The sequence below is a fragment of the Pogoniulus pusillus genome, unplaced genomic scaffold, assembly GCF_015220805.1.
Source record: "Pogoniulus pusillus isolate bPogPus1 unplaced genomic scaffold, bPogPus1.pri scaffold_72_arrow_ctg1, whole genome shotgun sequence".
Lineage (NCBI taxonomy): Eukaryota > Metazoa > Chordata > Aves > Piciformes > Lybiidae > Pogoniulus > Pogoniulus pusillus.
This window is the reverse complement of record NW_026974719.1, coordinates 353,927-376,846: the sequence shown is the minus strand read 5'-3', so window position 1 is coordinate 376,846 and position 22,920 is coordinate 353,927. Positions and strand designations below refer to the sequence as shown.

Sequence of the window (22,920 nt, the reverse complement as noted above, 5' to 3'; positions counted from 1 at the left end):
CCGCGTCCGGGTGGGTTTTGCGTCTCCCCAGAGGCTCCATCTTCTCCGGGCAGCCTGCCCCAGGGCTCCAGCTCGTGGCCGCTGTCCCTTGCCCTGTCTCCGGGCACCCTTTAGCTCAGATGCCCTCTCTGCTCCGCTGCAGCCCAAGCAGCGCCAGGGCTCAGCCTAACGGTACCGGTTCCCAATGGCGCAGCGGCTCCATGGAGTGCTCCCGAGGCGAAGTGGAGGGGCAGGGGCGGGAGCATGGAGCCCTCCGGCAGCAGAGGGGGTGGCGACACAAAGCCGACTGCAGGAGTGGAGCCGGGACCGTTCAGCGGCAGAGAGGCTGCAAGGGGAGCTGCTTTGAGGAGCCGAAGGTTTGATCCAGGACCTTAAACCCTTCTCTCCTGGGTGAGACTGCAGGAGCACAGCCCAGGCCTGCGGCGCCCTCTGCGGTCCACGCAGTAGCACTACACTGAGGGAGCAGGTGAAGTGCTGGTGCCCAGGGCGGCAAGGGCAGAACAGCTTCTCCAGACGGCAGCACACGGCCGGGCTGAGCCTGCTGGCTCTCAAGCTCCCTCATCTACTTCTTAGCCTCCGTGTCACCCTTCACACAGCCAGCCCTCAGCTGCAGCAGCTTCGCCTTGCGGCACCTGCTGAAGCCAAACAGTGCTTATCTGCAGCAAACAAACGTTTGCCTTCGAGTCTCGCCAGAAACCAAACAGAGCCAGCTCAGGTGACACACTTCACATCCTGCCCTGCTTAAAGCCCAACAGGGGCCGAGATTTGCCTTGCTTTGCAGACCGAGCCCTCCTGTCTCCGTCACCTGCACAGCCCCCCCTGCATTGCCATCCTTACCCCCGGGTCCAGGAGAAGAAAGGCTCTAAACATTAAAACCTTTATTTGCATGACACTCTTGAAATGTACATCACTGCACTACGCCGGAGCTGCAGGGCAGGGCTGGGACTAGAGGACCACCTCAGGAACCAGAGGGGGCAGGCTGAGCGCAGCACTCGCACCCCCGACTGGAAGGGCACGTGCAAGTGTGGAGAGCCTCCCCCGACGGCACTTTACACAGTGAGGACTGACTGGCAGCTGAGGGAAGCCTCTTCCACCTAAAGGGGACCCTGTGCAGGTCATGCCCTCCAGGTTGGCTCGCCCTGCAATGCAGTCAGCGCTGCCAGCTGAAGGGGCAGCCCCCGGAGATCAGCTCATAAATACAGACAGACAGACGGCCGGGGAGAGGCAGGCAGAGCTGCGAAGAGCAAGAGACAGGGAGCTGCCAACTCCTGGTTTGGGCATCTCTGCTGCAGGGGAAGTCCAGGAGCTGGCTGGGGCAGCAGGGCTGGGGCAGCAGCACGGGGATGCTGCCAGCCACCTCTCCTACAGCACAGCAGGCTGCAGGCAGCTGGTGCAGAAAGGCAGAGGACCCAGAGCAGTAAGGACATGGGTGCCCAACACTCTGCCACAGCCCAGGCTGCCGTGCCAGCGGGGCCCTGCTGAGCAGCACGGCGAGGCGAGGAGCGGCACCGGCAGAGCCACTGCCAAGGCTGCGCTCTGCCAGCCCCGCACAGGGCGCCCCGCACAGCGCAGAGAGCCGCCCGCAGCGCCCGGCCCGGCGGCGCCGCGGCAGCCACCAAGGCCCTGGCAGGCTCTGCCGCCGGCTCAAGTCCCAGCGCGCCCGAAGCCGGGCGCTGCCGTGCGGAGCCCGGGCACGAAGCCGGTCCGCGCCAGGCTCAGCCGGTGCCGGGAGCCTCCCCGGGGGCCGCGCTGCCCAGCACGGCATCGAGCGGCGCCCGGCGCTTGCGCAGGCTGCGGCCCGAGGCGATGAGGTCGGCGTAGCCTCGCTGGTGCGAGAAGGCGTAGGCGGAGCGGCGGGCGGACACCCCCCGGCGCAGCGAGCTCGGCCGCCGCCGCCACTGCTGCTCCTCGGCCAGGAGCTTCCTGCGCTGCCGCCGCACCTGCGGGCACACGAGGGCGGGCGGCTGTCAGCGCCGCTGCCCGGGCACCCACCGCAGCGGCGCCGGGCGGGAGGCGCTGCCGCCGGGGCTGCCGTGCCGACAGCAGCGAGACAAGCGGCGCCGCAGCCCCGGGCAAGGCTTCCGGGGCCGTTCTGTAGTGCCTGGTCCCCTTCGTCCTCGCCCGCGCCGGGGCGCTGCGGGCCGCAGGAGGCCAGGGGTGGAAGGGACCTTTCAAGGCCCTCTAGCGCAAGCCCCCGCGCTCAGCAGGGACATCCCCAACCACAGCCCCAACCTGCAGTGGTGCCAGGCGTGGGGCAGCTCCCACCTCTCTGGTTGACCCGGGCCAGGCTCTCCCCACCCTCAGCGTCAAACACTTCTGCCCTGGTTTAGCTCAGCCTGGCACCCCTTGTCCTGGCACAGCAGACCCGTACCCCCTTAGGCACGGCAGCTGCTGGGAGGCTCCTGCCTGCTCTTCTTCAGACCTTTTCAACACAGCCAGGAGCCGTTTGCCAGCTCGGGGCAGAACAGCGGCAGGCAGGAGCTGCCCGCAGATCTGCCCTGACCCCAGACAAAAACCAGCTGGGCCAGCACACCTCGGGCACTTTGCCCGGCCACAAGGCCTGAGCTGCAGGCAGCTGTCAGCCTGCCCAGGGCAGCCTCGCCCGCTCCGCTCGCCCAGCAGCAGCGCCGGCAGCGGCTCCGAGCCGAAGCCAGGGGCTGCGCCGCCACTCACTGTGTCGCTGTCCAGCGGCCAAAGGGTGGTGCAGAGGAAGCGCAGAGCCAGCACAGGCAGCAGACAGACGGCCACGGACAGGATCATGGTCAGCCAGAGGTAGGGCTGCCGCAGCGCGTTGGGAGCCGCTCCTGGGGGTGCAGAGCTGCCCTCAGTCCCGCTCCCACCGAGCCAGCACGCACGGGGCGCTGCCAGCGCCGAGGCCCCGGCAGCTGTGTCAAGCTGTCATGGAGCTGCGGGCACTGCCACCCTGGCACCCTTTGTGTTCACCCAGCACACAGCTGCAGGAGCAGCTCTGCCTCGCTCCTGTCAGTGTCTCCATAGCCGTGCCAAGGCCCTCCTGGCCTGCTCCAGGCCCAGGTGCGGCAGAGCTGGCAAGACCCTGCCCTCAGGGCAGCGCCGCCCTCGGCCAGCAGGCTCGCAGCGTGGCGCTGCAGGCAGGGGAGCAAAGAGCTCAGCACCCACCCGTGAACTGGAAGCCAGAAGGGAAGAGCAGGTGGATGCCGGCGCTGTGGAAGTCGAAGGTGATGCCGAAGTAGAGGGCGATGCTGCCGAAGACGGAGAAGGCGTTGACGAAGGTCCAGTAGGACGTGTCCAGCCCGATCTGCAAGCGGCAGCAGGCTGCTGAGCCGGGCTGCCCCCGGGGCCGGGCAGCAGAGGGCCCGCCCGCGGCCGGGGCAGAGGCTGAGCTCACTCGCCTGCAGGTTGACGACGAAGACGAGCGAGGAGGCGGCGGTGACTGCGAAGGACTGGTAGTCTGAGGGCGCCTCCCCGTCCTGGCCCATGCTCTTCAGGTAGGCACCGTAGGGAATGAAGAACACGACCAAGGAGGTGACGGCTCCGTGCAGCAAGCTCAGGAAGAACTTCTGGTAGTTGAAGAGCAAATCCCTCTGCCCCAGCACGTACAGCCTGGGGAAGCGCAGGCTCAGCCTGTCGCTCACGTCCTGGGCAAGGGGCAAGGGAGGAAAAGGCTGTGGCAGGCTCCTGCTCAGTGCCAGCTTCGCAGAGTGGCAGCACAGCTGGGCAGTGGCAGCTGCGTGAGCAGCAGGGCTTGCACAGCCATGTGTGTAACAGGTCTGGCGACATCCTCCACGAGGGCAGTCCATGGGCATCCTCCACGAGGGCATCCCATGGGCACCCTTGGCAAGGCTCCCTCACATCCTGCCTCTAGGCTGCTGGATCATGAGGCTGTGATCTGCCAAGACAAGAGCTGCCAGCCTTGTGCAGCTCTGCACAGCTGAGTGCTGTGCTGGTGCCCTCTCCCTGCCCGCTGGCTGAGCAGGAGATGAGGCTGTCACCGCAGGCCCTGACTCCAGCTCTCACTCAGCTGAGCTCCCAACTGGGTGCCAAAGTTGTCTTGTTGCTGTGCCTTGTCTCAGCAGCTCTCTGCTTCCTGCCTTCCCCACCGGGGAGAGGAAGGTGCTCTCCAAAGGCCAAAGTCCTGCAGCAGGCTGCCCCCCAAGCAGAGCAGAGCAGAGCAGAGCAGGCAGCCGCAGCTGCCGGCAGAGGTTACCTGGTCCAGCAGCCCCACGAGCAGCACCGGCAGGCTGGAGTAGAGCACGTTGTAGAGCGTGATGAACCAGTCCTCGTAGGCTGTCTGCGGCACAGTAGGGGGAGTCAAGGCTTGCTCTGCCTGCAGCCTGCGCTCAGCTCCCCCGAGGGCAGGCAGCAGCTCAGCCCAAAGCTCTGCACTCAGCTGCCCTGCTCCTTACAGGCCACCAGTGCCCCCTGTCCTGGGCCACCACCGAGCTGAACCCCTCACAGTGCCAGTCTGCTCGAGAGCTGCTTGCTGAGCACTTGGCACAGCTCTGGGAACCCATCTGGGCTTTGTGTCCTCTCTCTGTGCACAGCTTCCACCCAGCCAAGGCCATTAACCAGGGCAGGCTGCACCCCAGCTCCCGCAGCTGCTGAGCACCACTAGCTGCAGGCACTGCCAGCTCCCAGCAGCACGTTGCCAGCTGCCAGCTTGTCCCCGAGCAGCTCTACAGGAACAGCACTGGCCGTGCCCACGGCTGCCACCGGGGGCCAGCCCCCTCACCTGGGCAGAGAAGCCGTTGAAGAAGGAGTACCAGATGTGCACCAGCGTGAAGGCAAAGTTCTTGTAGAAGAAGTATCTGAGGAACTTGCACATCCTGATGTAGGACCAGCGGCCGTGCACCAGCAGCAGCCTCTGCAGGTAGCGGAACTGCCCGAAGGAGTAGTCGCTGGACATGACAGCCTGCATCCCCTCCTGGCCGCTGATGCCAACCCCAATGTGGGCAGCTGAGACAACAACATAGACCAGCGTCGGACCAGGATGGTCCTGCCCCATCGTGCTTCTGCAGCCAGCACCCAGGCTGCGCCCAGGCCCGGCCTGGCCCTGCCCTGCCGTTCGCAGCTCTGCCACCGCGGGGATCCTCTCCCAGGGCACAGAAGGGCCAAGGGAGCACTGAGGCAGAGCAAGCAAGCCCTGGAGCAGCTGGGCAGGCAGTTTCAAGAGCCGTTCAGAGCACAGAGCAGCTCCCAGCAGCCTCTCTCTCCTTGCAGTACCGGGCAGCTGCTGCCTCAGGCAGGGGGCAGCTGAGCTATAGCTCTGCTCTGCCAACTGCCCTCCTGCAGTCCCCGCTCAGGAAGCTTACAGCAGGAGCTGAAACAGCCAGCAGGCCCCACCAACCATGTCCCCGGGGACATCCTCAGGAGGGCAGAGCAGGGGCTAGGGGCTGAGACAGGTCAGGGTGGCCTGCGGGCAGCCAAGAGGCGGCAGAGCCGTCCGAGCGAAGGGTGGCCCGCGGCAGGGGGAGCAGCCCCGCGGCCGCCTTACTCTTGATCATGCTGACGTCGTTGGCGCCGTCCCCAATGGCCAGGGTGATGGCCTTCTTGTACCTCTTCACCAGCTCCACCACCGTGGCCTTCTGCTTGGGCGTGACGCGGCAGCAGATGACCGCGCGGCACTCGCAGGCCAGCTCCACGAAGTTCTGCTGCCGCTGCTCCTTCTCCGCCTCCGCCCTCCTCCTCTTCTCCAGCTGCTTCTGCTTCTCCTCTGCCGTCCGAGGGAACTTCAGCTTCAGTTTCTTCCTCTTCTTTTTCTTCTCCAGCAGGATTTCGTTCTGCAGAAGGCAGGCAGGTCACAGTCCCTACCGCACCGCCCAGCCCCAGCTGCCCTCACCCCTGGTGGCACTTGGCAGTGCTCCCACAGAGGAGGCAGCAAGAGCTGCAGGAGCGCAGCGTGAGCAGAATCATAGGACCCTGAAGGTCAGAGGGGACCAGCAGAGATCGTTGAGACCAACCCCCCTGCCAAGGCAGGATCGCCCAGGGTAGCTGGCACAGGAGGCCCCTGCTGGGGCCCAAGGCACAGTGCTCCTAGGCAGTGTCTCAGCAGCTGCCAAGGAGCCCCAAGGAGCACTTCCCCACCTCTGAGAGTGCTCTGCCGCTGACCCTGCCCTCCCCTGCCCGCTGCCTCCCAAAGGGAGCACCCAGGGGAGGTGTTCTGCAAACCCTGGGCATAGCTGTGGGGCAGGGGGAAGCAGAGAGCCACAGGTGCAGCACCCCAGCCTGCCGCCTGTGCCACACGGATCTGCGCTGCTCTGTGGACACTGAGCCCCGGCAGCTGCACATCCTCCCACCGGCAGGGTGGGCAACTGTCAGGGCATCGCTGCCAGCTCCTCCCTGCCTTCCGAGCCGCCGAGAGCGCCGCGCCGCAGGGCTGGGCAGCAGCCGTGCCACCTCGCTTCCCCGTGGCTGCCAGTGCTCCTTTCAAGCAGGCTGCCCACACAGTACTGACGCTGTGCACCCTGCAGCGCTGCCTCTCCCCTCCTGCTCTTCGCTGCCTTTCCCTCCTCCATTAGGAACTACCCTGAAGATCAGGCTGCGCTCTTGCAGGGGCCTGGAGGCACTTTGATGGCAGCCAGCAGGGGGATGCGAGAGGCCCGAGGCAGCCCTCACCTAACTGCAGGCTATTTGCAACCAAAACGCTTCTGCCACCAACACTCAACAGATGAGCTCGAGCAGGGCAGCGACGGCCAAAGGATGCTCTGCTTGGTTCGGCAAAGCAGCCGCATGAGCAGAGCCCTCAGAGAGGCACAGCTGGCCCAGGGGTACCCCAAAGCCTCCAGAGCACGGAGCCACTCCTCCTGCACCTACCAGCCAGGAGCCAGTGATGATCAAGGCTCGATCTCTGCTGTCCTGGAAGAAGGGCTCCTTCATGCCGAGGGAGGAAGGTGCAGCCGAGCCAGCTCTGTGCCTCTGCTCCTCCAGCCTGCGCTGCAACAGTGCACTGCAAAGAGAGTTGGAAGCTGTGAGGCAGCAGCCAGGGCTCAGCCCTGGGCTGCCAGGCTGCAGGGCAGGCACTGCCACCCTGGCACCTTTGTGTTCTCACAGCACAGAGCTGCAGGAGCACAGGGCAGGGTGAAGGACCAGCAGAGGTGCCCAGGGACAGGCAGTGAGAGCAAATGCTGCAGCTGCTCAGGAGCTGACCAGGGAGAGGCCTCCTCCAGGCAGGCTCCAGACTCGTGTGACCAGCACAGCAGAGCTGATGTCGACACGAACCTCCTGCAAGCAGGCTCTCACCACCCTCCCCCACGGTTCAGAGGCTGCACAAAGCACTGCCAAGCAGCGCCCAGGGGGCAGCGTGGCCATGCCAAGCTGCTGCTGGGTCGCTTTCAGCCTGTCCCCTTTCTGGTTGCCCCCCAGAAAAGCTCTCTGCTGGGCACTTGCCTGGTGTCCTCTCCGTAGCAGATGGTGGTTTCCTCTGTCAGCAGCTCGCAGGCAAAGCCAATATTCTCAGCAGTCTCTGCAGCAGGGCACAGGGGCACAGCCCGGGTGAAGCTCTGCACCTCGCAGACATCCCTGGACCGCCACGGACTCCACTGCCAGCCTGCGCTTGTGCCAGCCCAGCTGCTGGCCCTCCCCCTGGCTAGGCTGGCACTCTGGCTCCAGCAGCCCCACCTTTCTTGTCACCAGTCAGCACCCAGATCTTGATGTCTGCTTTGGAAAGCCTGGAAATGGTCTCTGGAACTCCATCCTGTAGCTTGTCTTCAATAGCAGTGGCACCGAGCAGCTGGGAGAGATGTGGCACACAGAGGTCAGCAGGACAGGCAGTGCCAGGAGCCTGCCTGCTTCTCGGGGCAGATGGGAACTGCTCTGGCCACCTCCAGCAGCTGGAGAGCTGTGGCACTCCGGGGTCAGCAGTACAGGCAGTGCCAGGACAGGCAGTGCAGGTGCTCTGGGCACCTCCAGCAGCTGGAGGGCTGTGGCACTCAGGGGTCAGCAGGACAGGCAGTGCCAGGACAGGCAGTGCAGGTGCTCTGGGCACCTCCAGCAGCTGGAGGGCTGTGGCACTCAGGAGCCAGTAGCTGAACAAGTGCCGTGGGCACCGAGAGCTGCACTCACAATCAGGTCCTTCTCTATCTCCTCGTAGACCCTGTCCAGGGCCTGCTCCCGGTGGCATTTCGCCAGGCTGGCCTCCAGGAAGCTGCGATGCCAGGCCTCGAACTCGCCCTGGCTGATGTCCCTGTAGCACAGGCACAGCGTGCGCAGGGTTTCACTGGCGAAGACCTGCAGAGGGAGAAGAGGAGCAGAGAGAGATGGGGCAAGCAGGGAGCCACCACTGGCTGCCGGGGGGCTGCGAAATGCAAACCTACATCCAGGGCCTCCTGCGTGGCCTCCCTCTGGGGGCTGCGGGGGTGCAGCCGCTCGTAGATCACCGTGTCGGCCCCCTTGCAGTACAGCCTGATGCGGCCGTCTGCCCCTCGCACTGCGGGCACAAGAGGGGCACGCGTCGGAGGGCGCCGCCAGCCTCGCCAGGGGCGGGCAGCGGTGCCTGCTGCTCCCCTGGGCAGGAGAGGCTGCCGGAGCCGCGGCGGCACTCACGGATGACGGACATGCGCTTCCTGTCGCTGGTGAAGTCCAGCATGGCCAGCACCTGGTAGGTGCTCCGCAGCCCCATCTGGCTGACCGTGATGCTGCTCTGCGTGCGCGACAGGAACACGTACCCGAAGTTCCTGGCAGCCGTCACCAGCGCCCCCTCGTCCGGGGAGGCAGCCTGGTAGCTCAGCTGGCCTGTGTCTGACAGCAGAGGCACGGTCAGGCGGGCACCTGGGCACCCGCGCCGCAGGCAGGCAGCTGGAGCCGCGGCACATGGCAGCTGTGCCCAGAGGACCTCCTCTCTGTGCCGCCCTCCACACGGGTCAAGCCACCCAGGCCTCTGCCCTCCAGCTGCCAACGAGGGCCTGGGGACCCCTCCTGTCTGTGCCACCCTCCACACAGGCTGAGCCACCCAGGCCTCTGCCCTCCAGCAATGCCAGTGCTGCCTTGCCCAAGGGTGAGACATTTGAGGCTCTAAGGATGCTTCTGACCAGAGAAGAGCCAAGAGGGGCACCCAGGGGCTCTGCAAGGCTGCTCCCTGCCCTTCTGCCGCCCTGGCGTTGAAGGTGTGCAGTGCCACTGTGGCACCGTGCCACAGCCAGGCTCAGCCCAGGCACAGCAGCACCTCTGGCCCTTGCTTCCTCTCCCAGAGCAGCCTCGCTCTGCCCACGGAGAGACCTGTGTGGCCCTGGGAGCTGTCCCTTGGGCCGGGCACGGGGCACACTCACCGTCGCAGGTGTCCACCATGACGGTGTGGCAGACTGCCAGCAGGAGGAAGAACTGCTGCAGCTCCGGCTCCTTCCCACTCCTCAGCTGCTCGATCAGGCAGTGGTCGTAGAACAGGAACTTGCCATCCGCATGCTCGTTCCAGCTGAAGTCCACCTGCTGCTCGGGGGGCACAGAAGGAGCTGTGGCCTCCTCTGCCACCGCCTGGTGCCCGCCTGCAGCTCTCCACACTCTGGCAAGGGGGTGCTGCCTGTTCCACAGGCTGGGGGGCCTCAGCTGGCACCGACCTACCTCTGGGTGGCTCTGCGGCTGCCCCGCCGCGTCCCGGCAGTCTCCTGCAACACAGGCACGGCACAGCGAGGCTCATAGGGCCCCCCGGTGAGACCTGCAGGGAGCATCTCCCGCCCCAAGGACTGCAAGCTCGCTGCCAGCTGCAGTGCCTTCTGCCACCCATCCAGGGCTGCCTGCGGCCAGCAGCTCCCCACGCGGGTCCCTCACTGCCACGTGTTACAGGGGGAAGCTCTGACAGCTCCGAGCAGAGCGTTGGTGCCAGGGCAGAGCTGCAGAGCTGTTTCTGCCTGGTGGGGCCACCATGCCCAAGTGCTCTCTAACTGCCAAGCCTGCTGCTTTAGCAGCCCTGACGCACCCCAAGCCGCGGGTGTTCAGCTGCCTCCCCGGGCAGCCTCTGCAGCCTCAGAACCCTTTCGGTTTTGCTCGTGTCCAACCCCCACCTCCCCTGGCCCAAGCTGAGGCTGCTTCTTCCCGGCAGGCTCCCTGCTCCCTCCAGAGGCTGCCGGCAGGGCCGGAGTCAGCCCTACCGTATCGGTGCCCGCGGATGCAGCACTTCTTGAAGGCCATGACGTTCTGGGTCAGGGTGCCCGTCTTGTCTGAGAAGATGTAGCCCACCTGCCCCAGCTGCTCGTTCAGGGTGGTGGTCCTGGCCTTGGCAGCCGTGTCCCGCTCGGGGCAGTACATCTGCAGGTCCCAGTTGATGAAGCAGCTCTGGCCCCAGCGGATCACTTCCACGCTGGGGAACCGAGAGGGGGTCAGATGTGCTGCGGGGCTGCTTGCCGGGCAGCCATGCCAGCCAGCCGTGCCAGCCAGCCGTGCCCACCTCCAGGGGCCGTGCCTGGTACCTACCTGACATAGAGGGAAATGGGCACCATGGTGTTGAGCACGATCAGGTAGCCCCAGAAGGCGAGGAAGCCGCGGTAGGGAGGGCTGCTGTCCTGCCCGTCGTACAGGTACCAGGAAGCGTTGCCCACCTGCTGCTCCCAGTAGGTGTGGCCGATGGCCAGCCCGGCCGACAGCAGGATCAGCACAACAAAGATCTGCGGCAGGCACACACAGCTCCAGCCCTCAGTCACAGCGGGCCCCTGCCAGCCGGGGGCAGGGCAGCAAACCTCCCCCATCCCGCGGGCCCCCAGCTGCAGCCTGCCCCCCGAGCACCTTTAGCTAAGCAGGCAGCAGGGGCACAGCCACAGCCCCGCTGAGGCGAGCACCTCCTCTGCCAGCCGGCCAGCTCCTCTCTGCCCTCCTCCCACCCCGGGGCGCCACGCTCAGGGGGCAGAGCAGCAGGCACTCCTCAGCCACTGCCCGCAGCGAGCGCCGCCGGGGCCCCGCTCTGCTCCCCGGCCTCGGCTGCCGGCCCCTGCAGAGCGCAGAGGAGCAGCACGGAGCCAGAGCCAGTGCCGTCGGGCCAGGCGGGGGAGCCGCGGGCGGCGAGCTGGCTTACAGTGTAGACCATGTAGTTCATCAGGGAGTCGATCTTGGTCCTCTTGAACCTCGTCCTCCCGCTGTTCTTCATGATCTTTGTGTCAGCACCTGGGCACGGGCAGAGCCAAGACAGAGATGCCATCGGGGCACCGCGGGGCACGGCTGGAGCCTGGCAAACCTGGCACCAGGCCAGCCCACAGCTACCTGCGAAAATGACCATGCCGTGGCAGAAGTCTGTGTTCCTGATCCGGCAGCCCCGCAGCAGCACCTTGTCGGCGTCCAGGGGGTAGCTCCTGTGCCTCCACACCAGGGCCCCTGCGAACTTGTCCAGCCTGTTGTTGGGCTCCTCACACTCCACCAGCCCTGCCACCGGCCAGCAGAGCAGGGCTACAGCAGCGGCCCAGCCAACCCGCCCGGGCCTGCCCCGTGGCCGAGGGCACTGCCTGCAGGAGGGCACTGCCTGCAGGAGGGCACTGCCTGCAGGAGGCCTCGTCCGCCCCAGCCTCTGTCTCGCCGCGTGGTTTCCTGTGCCCCTTGGCAGTGCCGGGAAGCCACCCGCGGCAGCACTGCCAGCCCCAGCCAGGCTCTGCTTGCCTGTGAGCTGCCCAAGCAGTGCCCCAAGGACAGAAGGGCACCCACCGTCAAAGGCTGCCATGGCACCCTCCTCCTGAAGGTGCCTGTGTGTCACCTCCAGGGCCATCTTGAACTTCAGGTTGGTCTCTCTGCGAAGGAAGCCCAGGAAGGTTGGTTTGTGGCGAGTGGACCCAGGGAGGACCAAAGGGAGCCGAGGAAGGCAGAGGAAGAGCAGGGAGCCTCCCCCAAGCATCTCTGAGCCCGTGGGCACTGACCACGGCAGCCCTCTGCCACCCGGGCTGAGCAAAGCCAAGCGCTCCGTGGGTCCTGCTCCACACCGCTGCAGACACCCCCCGGGGCACCCCCCAGCCCCTCACCCCTCTTGGTGGCAATCGAGGGTGCAGAGAGCCCTGGGGCCCTGCCAGAGCCTTACCCGTCGAGCTCAGCAGTCTCTACGTAGCAGAGGCTGTTGGGCTCCGAGCTGGAGAGCAGCAGCACATCGGCCTGTGGGCAGGGAGGGCAAGCGTCAGGGCGGCGGGCCCGGGGCGGCGGCGCGGCAGGCGGGCGGCGCGGCAGGCGGGCGGCGCGGCAGGCGGGCGGCGCGGCAGGCGGGCGGCGCGGCAGGCGGGCGGCGCGGCAGGCGGGCGGCGCGGCAGGCGGGCGGCGCGGCAGGCGGGCGGCGCGGCAGGCGGGCGGCGCGGCAGGCGGGCGGCGCGGCAGGCGGGCGGCGCGGCAGGCGGGCGGCGCGGCAGGCGGGCGGCGCGGCAGGCGGGCGGCGCGGCAGGCGGGCGGCGCGGCAGGCGGGCGGCGCGGCAGGCGGGCGGCGCGGCAGGCGGGCGGCGCGGCAGGCGGGCGGCGCGGCAGGCGGGCGGCGCGGCAGGCGGGCGGCGCGGCAGGCGGGCGGCGCGGCAGGCGGGCGGCGCGGCAGGCGGGCGGCGCCGCGGCACTCACGGGCACCAGAGCGTTCTTCCGCAGGCGGATGATGTCCCCCACTTGCACATCCTTCCACTTGCTGGGCTTGAACCTGGCAGCAGGAGAGCTGTTAGAGGGCAGGAGGGCTCTGCAGAGAGACCTGGGCAGGCTGCACAGATGGGCACAGTCCAGTGCCAGCTGTTTGAAAAAGTCCCAGTGCCAGGTTCTACACTTTGGCCTCAACAACCCCACGCAGTGCTACAGGCTGGGGCCAGAGCAGCTGAGAGCAGCCAGGCAGAGAGGGACCTGGAGGTGCTGGTTGGCAGCTGAACAGGAGCCAGCAGTGTGCCCAGGTGGCCAAGAAGGCAAATGCCATCCTGGCCTGGCTCAGGAGCAGTGTGGCCAGCAGGACCAGGGCAGTACTTCCGCCCTGTGCTCAGCACTGTTCAGGCCACACCTTGAGTGCTGTGTCCAGTTCTGGGCCCCTCAGCTTAAGAAAGATGTTGAGGTGCTGGAAGGTGCCCAGAGAAGGGCAGCAAGTCCGGGGAGGGAGCACAGCCCTGTGAGGAGAGGCTGAGGGAGCTGGGGGGGTGCAGCCTGCAGAAGAGGAGGCTCAGGGCAGAGCTGATTGCTGCCTGCAGCTGCCTGCAGGGAGGCTGTGGCCAGGTGGGGTTGGGCTCTGCTGCCAGGCAGGCAGGGACAGGACAAGAGAACACAGCCTCAAGCTGTGCCAGGGCAGGTACAGGCTGGATGTTAGGAGGAAGTTGTTGGCAGAGAGAGTGATTGGCATTGGGATGGGCTGCCCAGGGAGGTGGTGGAGTGCCCACCCCTGGGGGTGTTCAAGAGCAGGCTGGATGAGGCACTTGGTGCCAGGGCTTAGCTATTAGAAGGGCTCGGTGCCATGATCCTGGACGCCCTTTCCAGCCTGGTTCATGCTGTGACTCAAGTTCTGCTCTGCTCTTGGCACAGACTCAGTGCCACAGAACTAAGCTCAGTCACTCCGTTGGGCACTGCCCAGCCAGAAGCCGACCCTCCCCTGTGGCACGGCCGAGGCTCCGTGCCAGCAGCCCCTGCCCGCGGCGCCCAGCACGGACCTGCCGTCCCTGATGACCTCGCAGCTCCTGTTGTTCACCTCGCGGTCCATCCTGTGGCGAGCCTGCAAACAGCAGCACGGTGAAGCCCCTGCCGTGCCCGCCCCCGTGCCCGCCCCCGTGCCCGCCCCCGTGCCCGCCCCCGCGCGGCTCTTACGATGTCGTCCACCAGGTCTTTGACGGCAGTGATGCCCAGCACCAGCAGCAGGGGCACCAGCGTGGTGTACCAGGACAGGGTGCTGATCTGGGGCACGGACTGCGAGAGACAAAGCCCAGGGGGCTCGGGCAGGGACGCTCCAGGGGGGCCTGCCTGCCGCACGGGCAGAGCGGGGCCGTGCCCTGGCACTCGCCCAGCTGCCGGAGCAGCACCTGCGCCCCTGCCCGCCCCGCCTGGCCCTGCCCTGCTCACCTGCAGGACGAGAAGCACCAAGAAGTAGAAGTTGGCTGCTCTCTTGAACTGCTCAAGGAGGTTGAGGGGCAGGAACGTGATGGGGTTGTACTTGTAGGTCTTGATGGCATTGCCCTGCACGGGGAAGGCAAAGCTCCAGCTCTGTGCCCTGCTGCAGTGCCTGCCCTGGCACAGGCAGGAGGGCTCCTGTGCCACCCAGGGGCCGGCAGGGCACTCACCGCGTACTTGCTCCGGCGGAGGCAGAGGAAGGCTCTCGTCTGGGAGCGAGGCTGCTCATGGAAGCGCCGATCGTTGGCCCTCACCTGCCAGCCGCCCTCTGCAAGGCAACCCTGCCCCTGGCAGCGCTGCTCCCGCCGGCACCCCGGTGCCTGCCGTGCCAGCCCGGCCGCCCTAGCCCCCAGCCCGCCCCGGCCACCAAGCCCCGCCAAGGGGCCACCTGCCAGCAAGGCTCCTCCAGGCTGTGCCACTGCCCACCTCTCCGCAGCGCCTGGCAGCCCTCCCGGCCGTGCCCCTTGGCAGGGCACTGCCCCGGCTCGCCCGCGGGCTGCCCGCTGCCAGGCTCCTCCTCCGTCTCGTCGTCGCTGTAGGGCACCTCCTCGTCGTTGGGCTGCCAGTCCTCATCCAGAGTGGTCTCCGAGTCCCGCTCCGAGCTCATGCTGCCAGCGCCCTGCCAGCGTTACAGGCCAGGGGGAGCAGTTGAGTGGGCACCGCGTCCCCCTCCTGCCCCCCTGCTGCTGGCCACCACAACGCCCTGCTGGCAAGCAGGTGCCCTGGGGCAGCCCGGGCCGAGGGCGGGTTGGCAGCAGACCCCTCCCAGCTGCCCTGCTCCGTGCGGCGGCAGCGCTCGGGACCCACTGCTGCCCTGTGGTGGTGGCAGGGGCGGGCAGCCAGGCTGTGCCTGGCCCTGCCTGCAGCTCGCCAGCAGCACTCCCACCCTTGGGCATCAGCAGGGCATCTCCCAGGCTGGCACCTCCACTCTCCAGGTTTATTTAAGCCTGAGGAGCTGGCAGCGAGGCTGTGAGCCAGGCTGTTGCCACTGCCCTGCTCTCAGGCTGTGCCCTCGGCTCAGACAGCGCTCCACCTGTGCCACTCCCAGCTGCCAGCTGCACGGGCAGACTGTCACCTGCTGCCTGCCCTGGCACTACATCCTGTCCCTTGCCAGCCAGGTGGCACCTGGACTTAAGCTGCTTGCACCTGACCACGACTCTGTGAGCCACACGGGGAGGGGCTGGGTGGCACACGGGGAGGGACTGAGCGACATACGGGGAGGGGCAGCACCAGCAGGGCACAGGGGCTGCCTGCAGCCGCTGCCTGCCCGGGGCTCTGCCTGCCCGGGGCTCTGCCCTGCGGACAGCAGAGGCTGCCGCAGCTAAAGTCCAAGGCGAGCTCCGAGCTCCGCAGAAGATAAGCGAGCTGCAACCTTTGTGCCAGCCGGGAGGGGCTCTCCCTGCCCTTCCCCACAGCCCTCTGCTGCCTCTCAAGGGTCGCGCTGCAGCAGCAGAGCAAAGCAGCTGCCTCTTGTGCACAGCTCACAGACGTGAGCGCTTGGAAGAGACCCAAGAGCTCATCCAGTCCAACCCCCTGCCAGGGCAGGGCCACACAACCCAGCTCAGGGCACACAGCAACACATCCAGACAGGCCTGGAAAGGATCCAGAGGAGACTCCACAGCCTCTCTGGGCAGCCTCCCGGCTGCAGCAGGCCCTTTGAACAGCCAAAAGCCAAGGTCACTTCCTGCACAGCACTGCTGCACCCAGAGCACTGCTGCACCTCTCCTGCCTGCGCCCAGAGCACTGCTGCACCTCTCCTGCCTGCACCCAGAGCACTGCTGCACCTCTCCTGCCTGCACCCAGAGCACTGCTGCACCTCTCCTGCCTGCGCCCAGAGCACTGCTGCACCCAGAGCACTGCTGCACCTCTCCTGCCTGCACCCAGAGCACTGCTGCGCCCAGAGCAGTGCTGCGCCTCTCCCGCCTGCGCCCAGAGCTGCCCTGCTGACCTTCACCCCAGGCGGTGCCCCCAGGCGCCGCGGTGAGGAGCTGGCTGGGAGCCTCCTCTGCAGGTGAGGCTGCAGCTGGCGCAGCACGGCAGGAGGGCAGGCGCTGGCTGCCTGCGCCGTGCAGCGAGCGGAGCTAATCTCTTGTGGGCAAGCAGGGAATCAGCTTTGCCCCGCGGAGGTTCCCCATCGAGAGGGAGCTCCTGTCTGCCAGCCCACCGCAGCCTTTCCCGCTGCCTGCCCGCAGGCAGCTGACCTGCTGCCCTCCTGCACTCGCCCCCTCTGCTGCGCGCTGCTTACCCTACCCCCTGCCTCCTGCTCCGGCAGACGCTGCCCTCGCCTGCAGCCTCCCCGCGCTCCGCCTGCCCGGCTGAGGCCCCCGGGAGCGGCGGCAGCAGCGGCGCCCGGGCAGGGCTGCGGCGAGAGCCGGGCGCAGAGGCACGGAGAGGTTAAGCGACTTGCCCGAGGCCACGGCCGGGGCCGGGTTAGGTTTCAGACGCCGCCGGCCAATGCCCTGCGCTCAGTTACACCCGCACAAAGCCTCTCCTTTAACAGCGGCCAGACGAAAGCAGCATCGACCCCGCCGGACCCCGACTCGACCGCGCCCTGCCCGCGCCCCAGCGCAGGCAGCACCTCGGGACCAGCCCCAGAGCAAAGCCACAGCCGCAGAGCAGGTCCGGCTGACCCGGGCAGGAGCCCTCGGCACGGAGCCGGCCATGGCCTTTCGCAGCTCGCCCCTCAAGCCACGGGCAAGGAGCTGGCACAGGCACCGGCTGCCTCACGGGCACAGGGACCAGCGCAGCGCCAGCCCCAGCAGCCTTAGAACGCCCACAGGGCAGCAAAGAGACAAACGCCCCCCGGGGCAGGCACAGAAGCAGCCACCCTGCTGTGAGCAGCAGCAGGAGCCCACAGGCAGCTCCACGACCCGCACCAATGCCACTCGAGACCCGAACCCCAGTTGGAAGGGGGAAACAAACGTCAAAGCCCGAGAAGAGAGCAGAGGAGAGCCAGCAGAGGCCCTTCAGCGGGGAGCCAGAGCCAAGACGCCGGCAGCAGCTCCAGAGGCAGGGGCTGCACAAGACCAGGGTGTGCCCAGGGCACTGCTGGGCCCCCTCCATCCAGCCCCCCGCAGGCGCAAGTGGCTGCAGTGCTACTCATTAGCAGGAGCTGGCTGCTGCCGGCAGCTCCCTGCCCAGCTTGCCTCCTTCGGTTTCACACCGCTGCTGACATCCAAGCCCGGGGTGAAACGTTCATTAGCTGCTCCATTTAACACAGCTCCAGCCAGGCTCTGACCAGGGATGCTGCTCACGCTCCGGGCACAGGGCAGCACTGATTCTGGGGGTGCAGCACTGCTTTCCCCGTGCCAGGGGGGCTGGACTCGCACAGCACTCTGCTGGCGTCGGCTGCTGCAGCGAGGATGGCTCAGCACAGCCGCTGCTGCTCCCCGGGCTGCAGAAGCGCTGAGCAGCGAGCAACAACACCCCCCCGCCCCACAGAGCTCTGTTCCTCAGGGGTGGGGAAAAGAAAGACCAGCGGAGGGCCAGAGGCAGAGCAAGCAGCCCAAGGCCGCAGTGGCAACCGGCGAAGCTGTGCTGTGTGCCAGAGCTCGGTGCCAACGGGAGCTGCAGCCTTACCTCCAGCCAACGCTGCTGCTCTCCTCAGCCAGGGGCACAGACTGGGCAGGCGCTGGGGAAGGCTCCCGAGGGTCCGGCGGGGGCCTCTGGGTGGAACAGAGAGACAGGGTCAGCTGGGCACAGCCCAAAGGCACGGCCGGGGCAGCTGGGCACTGCCCACACAAAGGCACGGCCAGGGCAGCTGGGCACCACTCAGTCACAGCCAAGGTCCGTCGGGCACCAGGCTGGGCACTGCCCTGGCGTTGTGCCCCTAGCAGCACACCCAGTGCCCAGGGCAGCCCCATGGCGCTGCCGGGCCGGACAGGAGCAAAGGCCTCACCTGGCAGAAGAGCCCCGGCACTGCCCGCCGGGTCACGGCCGCCGCCGCCGTCCTCGGCAGGAGCATTCACCTGCTGCAATATTGATGGCGCTGCACCTCCGCCCCCACGGAGGCTGCGCCGCTGCCCCGGGACCCCGGCACGGCTCGCCGGGGCGGGACACGGAGGTGACACTCCCCGAGGCGCCCCGGCTCGGCCCCGCTGCCCGCCCCGAGCCCCCCGCTGCCGACGGGGCGCACCGACAGCTCCGCCGGCGCCCGGCCCCGCGGCTCGGCCCCGCTGCCCGGCCCGGCCCGCGCAGGGGCTCCGCCTCCCCCCGGCCGCGGAGGAGCCGGGGCCGCCGGGCAGGTGCGGCCGGGTCCCGGCGCCGCTGCCCCTGCCCCGAGCCTCCGTGGGTCGCACCTGTGTGCGCGGGGCCCGGCGCCGCTCGCTGCCTCCCTCGCTCGCTGCCCTCTCATGGCTCCGACGGCCCCGCGGCCGCCGCCGTCAGACCGGACGGACGAGTTCCCCCGGTCGGCCGGGCCGGCCCCGCCGCCAAGCACCAGCAGGGGAGGGGCAGCGCCGCCCCGGGCCTCTCCTCGGCCCTGTGCCCATCGCGGCTCGCCCGCACCCGGCCCACGAGAGAGCCGGAACCGGCACCGGCACCGGCCCCGTCCCGCGGCGGGAACGTGCCCGGGCAGCCCCCGCACCGGCAGCCGCCGAGCGCCCGCAGAGCCGGCCGGGCCCGGGGCACCCCGGAGAGAACGCGGGGCCGGGGAGGGGGCGGCAGGCAGTGCCGTGACCGGGCCGGGCCGCGCCGGCTCCGCGTCCGCCGCCGCGGTCTGGGGGAGGCTGCAGCAGCGCCTGGGGGCTGGGGCGGCCTGGGGCTGCCTGGGGGCGGCAGGTCTGGAGCCCCTTGGAAGGAAGAGGAGGCGGCCCCGGGGCTCGGCCACGCTGCGGCTGGACGGAGGCGGCCCCGGGGCTCGGCCACGCTGCGGCGGGACGGAGGCGGCCCCGGGGCTCGGCCACGCTGCGGTTGGACGGAGGCGGCCCCGGGGCTCGGCCACGCTGCGGCTGGACGGAGGCGGCCCCGGGGCTCGGCCACGCTGCGGCTGGACGGAGGCGGCCCCGGGGCTCGGCCACGCTGCGGTTGGACGGAGGCGGCCCCGGGGCTCGGCCACGCTGCGGCTGGACGGAGGCGGCCCCGGGGCTCGGCCACGCTGCGGTTGGACGGAGGCGGCCCCGGGGCTCGGCCACGCTGCGGTTGGACGGAGGCGGCCCCGGGGCTCGGCCACGCTGCGGTTGGACGGAGGCGGCCCCGGGGCTCGGCCACGCTGCGGTTGGACGGAGGCGGCCCCGGGGCTCGGCCACGCTGCGGTTGGACGGAGGCGGCCCCGGGGCTCGGCCACGCTGCGGCTGGACGGAGGCGGCCCCGGGGCTCGGCCACGCTGCGGTTGGACGGAGGCGGCCCCGGGGCTCGGCCACGCTGCGGTTGGACGGAGGCGGCCCCGGGGCTCGGCCACGCTGCGGTTGGACGGAGGCGGCCCCGGGGCTCGGCCACGCTGCGGTTGGACGGAGGCGGCCCCGGGCCTTCCCTGACCGTGCAGCAGGAGGAGGAGGATGCCAGGCCAGACCTCAGCCTTCTCTCGGCGGGAGGAAGAGGGCCCTGAGGAGCAGGCTGCAGCCCAGGAGACGCTGCCAGCACCGGAGGCTGGGCTGCTGCACAGGTGGGACCTGCCTCCGGGGGTTGTGGAGGTGCCCACCTCGGCAGCAGGGCAGAGAATGCAGGGGGTACCCTTCTGGCCCCTGCAAAGGGCCAGCCTGAGCCCCTGCGTGCAAGGGGGCAGGAGGGGCTGGGGGTGAGCACTGCAGAGCAGCAGTTTTGCTTGCAGATCAGTTAATGCATTGTTGTGTTCAGGGCTGGCAGCACTGCAGCTGGCATCTCTTGGCAGGGCTGGCAGCACTGCAGCTGGCATCTCTTGGCAGGGCTGGCAGCTCTGCAGCTGGGTTCTCTCAGCAGGGCTGGCAGCTCTGCAGCTGGCATCTCTTGGCAGGGCTGGCAGCACTGCAGCTGGCATCTCTTGGCAGTCCTTTTCACTGCTCTTCCTCTTCCAGGCCGCAGCAAGATGCCTGCCAGCGCCTCCAGAGCTCGCTGGGGACACAGCGGTGGAGCGGGACAGGCTCTGACCGTAACTGTGAGCTCAGCTGAGCTGCCACAGGCTGCCCTCGGCGCTGCCTTCGGCGCTGCCTGGCACGGCAAGGCTCGGCCAAGGCTTGCCCCAAGGCTGGGGCTGGTTGGTGCCGTGGCAGTGCTGGACAAGCCACCCTGCCTGCCAGGCCTGTGGCTGCTCTGCTGCACCCAGCACAGGCAGGCACAGCTCTGCCCTCGGTGCTCTCCCTTGCTGCCCAGAACCTGCTTCCTCTTAAGGGTAATGGCCAAAGACTCACCTGTGCCACAGCCCGGGGCTCTCATGGGATCTGTTTGGCAAAGCCTCTCTGCCAGTGCCCTGGTGAGGACTGGCACTGAGAGGGTCAGAAAGTGAAACCAATTAGTGGGGTTAGTTCATTAAAGCAGCAGCCACAGCAGGGCAGAGCCTGCCGCTGCTCCAAGCACTGCCTGCAAGCCCTGCAGCTTCAGTTCAGAGCTGCAGATGCCAATCTCTGTCCTGGCACCAAGCCACACGAGAGCTGCAGCAGAAGCTCAGCAGGTATCCAGTGGACAATTGTGACTGAGCAGGCATCCCCAGCTGGGTCGCAGGTGAAGGAACAGAGCCTGGTGACCGTCCCTGCCTCTGCTGGCTCTGCAGGCTCAGCCCTGCAGAGAGATGCTGCTCTGGGGGGGTTGCAGCCTGCCCCTGGCTGCCTGTGCCCCGTCTGGGACACAGGCATGGCTGTTGAGCATCTCCTGCCTGTGGCTCAGGAGCATCCCCAGGGCTGTGCACTTCCCTCTGGGCGCTGCCGTGAAGGAGGCGAAGGCCTCGGCTCAGGCGCCGGAGCCTTCAGAAGCTGTTGGTGTGGGTTTGTTGTCGGAGCCTTGCTTGGGTAGTTGGAGGCCAGCCAGGGGTAGCTGGAGGCCAGCCAGGGTTAGTTGGAGGCCAGCCAGGGGTAGCTGGAGGCCAGCACAGCTGCTTGCTGTGCGCTGCTTGGCTGCCTGCAGCCCCTCAGAGGTCCACCCAGAGATGCCCTCTCTGCCCACCGGCCCCTCCGCAGGGCTGGTGCCAGGCTGCAAGTGGCAGGTCTGTGCTGATGGGAGTTGCTGAGTTAGCATCTCCTGGCTTGGCTTTCTCTGGGTCCTTTCAGCTGCCCTGGCACAGCACTGCCTGCCAGGGGTGCCACTGGAGCACAGGGCAGCTGTGGCCATCGGTGCCTGAAAATGGGGCTGGGGAGAAGTGGAGGAGGTGGAGAGCCTGGGAGAGACAGGAGCAGAAGGTGGCAGGGAGCAAGGAGGGAGTGCACCAAGTGGAAGGGCAGTGGCCAGAGGCAGAGGGGGCAGGGTGCCCAGGGTGCCCAGGCAAAGCTCGGCACTGGCATGAGGCCTCACTGGGAGGTGAGGGCACGCCAGGCAGGGGCACGGGGAGCGTGGCAGGGCTGGCAGCAGGCACAGCTCTGCAGGCAGGTGGTGGAGCAGAGCCTGACCCTCCTTTCCTGGCACCGTGGCTCGGCCATCTGCTCGCCAGGGCCACGGTGGCTGGCACCTGTGGTCTCACTTGGCACCGCTCTGCCGTGCCCAGAGGGGTGGCTCTGCACCGGGGGGTTCCTGCAGGAGGAGCTTTGCCGTTGCCTTGGCAGGGGCTGGTTGTGTCCCAGCGCTTCTCTGCACGCACTGCTGGGCCCCTGGCAAATGGGCCCTTGGCATTCCGGCTGAGAGCCTGCCCTGAGGTGCTGCTGAGGGGGGGGCAAAGCACGGGGGGCCGGGGGGCTAGCTGGGATCGTTCACCCCCACCCCTGTGCCAGAGGCACCCAGCAGACTTGTGTCTTCTGCAGGCCAGGCAGGAGCTGCAGAGCTCAGCACCTTAGCCAAGGTCTCTTCCCTGCGTGCCAATCCTGTGCCCACTCAGCCAGGGGATGAGCTGCCGAGGCACAGATGGCAGCTCCCAGCCAGGCTCTAGCGTGACTGGAGAGCTGGGGAGGCTGAGAGGTGAGGTCTGTAGCACCGAGCCCGCACCCCCGGCACAGCCCAGCCTGGCTCCTGGCTGCCCCTGGCTGGCTCACGGTGCCAGCAGGCAGCCTGCCGCCTGCCAGGCCCAGCGCTTCTCTCCCAGAGCCTGGAGTTCTGGGCGCAGGCTGCAGCGCCATGGGCACGCTGCCACCCGCTGGACAGCCGCTAGAGGTGGGCAGGGAGGCAGCGGTGGCATCGGCATCTCCCGCACGTCCTGCTGCTGTCTGCCCGCAGAGCAGCCGGTGCCAGCCGCATGCCCGCAGCAGCGCCAGAGCCCGGGCACTGCAGCACCTCCAAGCAGGGCTCCACAGAGCCCAGGTGGCTGCACAAGCTACGGCACATCGGCTCCTGGCACAGCAGCTCCTGGCACAGCACTGGGAGCTGGGCTCAGCAGGCTGCTTGGCCTCCACAGACCATCATTTCCTTAGCTCTTCTCCTGCCCTCCTCATCCCTTCCCCAGTCCTTGCTGGTGCTGTGCCAGCAGCGTGCCCCTTGCTCCAGCTGCAGCTCAGGGTGCCACAGGGTTGGTGGCAGCCCCTCACCTCCTCGTGGCGCCCAGACAGGGTAATTAGAGAGCAGTGTTGGAGGCCGAGGGGCAAAGCTGAGTGCCTGCTGCCCAGGGGGCCCCGGAGTTGAGGAGGTGCCATGCAGGAGCAGAAGTGGGGAGTGTGGGGAAGGTTGGCAGTCGGAGCAGCAGAGGTGTCCCCGAGTCTGTTTGCCAGGCGCAGTGCCTTGGCCTGTGGCTGCTGAGGAGAGTGCCCACGGCAGGGTGGGCTGAGTGCCCAGCGCTGCTGTGTGTGCTGCCCTGCGGCAGCTGCCAGCTGGGCTCTGTGGGCGCCTGGCCCCAGCTGCCCAGGAAGGTGACTTCTGTCTCTCCCTGTCGTGCAGGTGTGTGGG

At 68.0% G+C, this 22,920-nt stretch overlaps 2 protein-coding genes across 2 annotated transcripts; both read right to left on the bottom strand.

Annotated features, from left to right (window-relative positions):
- Window positions 1–863: 863 nt before the first annotated feature.
- Window positions 864–18,091, bottom strand: ATP8B1 (ATPase phospholipid transporting 8B1). Its single transcript, XM_064141773.1, has 29 exons — window positions 17,888–18,091; window positions 17,569–17,654; window positions 14,416–14,608; window positions 14,160–14,257; window positions 13,942–14,055; window positions 13,690–13,788; window positions 13,536–13,597; window positions 12,481–12,553; window positions 11,963–12,033; window positions 11,596–11,678; window positions 11,161–11,319; window positions 10,976–11,064; window positions 10,381–10,571; window positions 10,059–10,267; window positions 9,532–9,575; window positions 9,243–9,399; window positions 8,521–8,715; window positions 8,292–8,404; window positions 8,041–8,205; window positions 7,597–7,708; window positions 7,366–7,441; window positions 6,793–6,925; window positions 5,474–5,759; window positions 4,712–4,935; window positions 4,187–4,270; window positions 3,372–3,617; window positions 3,139–3,277; window positions 2,674–2,804; window positions 864–1,940 (listed from the first exon to the last, which is right to left on the bottom strand). The coding sequence occupies exons 3-29, from the start codon at window positions 14,594–14,596 to the stop codon at window positions 1,716–1,718; spliced, it is 3,759 nt and encodes a 1,252-aa protein (XP_063997843.1). The 5' UTR covers window positions 14,597–14,608; window positions 17,569–17,654; window positions 17,888–18,091; the 3' UTR covers window positions 864–1,715.
- LOC135174512 (collagen alpha-1(I) chain-like) lies at window positions 17,723–22,160 on the bottom strand. The gene is made up of 3 exons (XM_064141770.1): window positions 22,077–22,160; window positions 18,288–19,693; window positions 17,723–17,960 (listed from the first exon to the last, which is right to left on the bottom strand). The coding sequence occupies exons 1-3, from the start codon at window positions 22,158–22,160 to the stop codon at window positions 17,954–17,956; spliced, it is 1,497 nt and encodes a 498-aa protein (XP_063997840.1). The 3' UTR covers window positions 17,723–17,953.
- Between the last annotated feature and the right edge of the window lie 760 nt (window positions 22,161–22,920).

Excerpts from the sequence above, each read along its gene's own strand:
- ATP8B1 (XM_064141773.1), bottom strand. The coding sequence starts at position 14,596 with ATGAGCTCGGAGCGGGACTCGGAGACCACTCTGGATGAGGACTGGCAG. Across the intron at positions 9,576-10,058 it reads CATCCGCGGGCACCGATACG|GAGACTGCCGGGACGCGGCG; the intron begins GTAGGGCTGACT and ends CCTGTGTTGCAG. Across the intron at positions 5,760-6,792 it reads TCATCACTGGCTCCTGGCTG|AACGAAATCCTGCTGGAGAA; the intron begins GTAGGTGCAGGA and ends TGCCTTCTGCAG.
- LOC135174512 (XM_064141770.1), bottom strand. The coding sequence starts at position 22,160 with ATGGCGCTGCAGCCTGCGCCCAGAACTCCAGGCTCTGGGAGAGAAGCG. Across the intron at positions 19,694-22,076 it reads GCAGGCTGCCTGCTGGCACC|GGGCTCAGGCTGGCCCTTTG; the intron begins GTGAGCCAGCCA and ends CCTTGCACGCAG.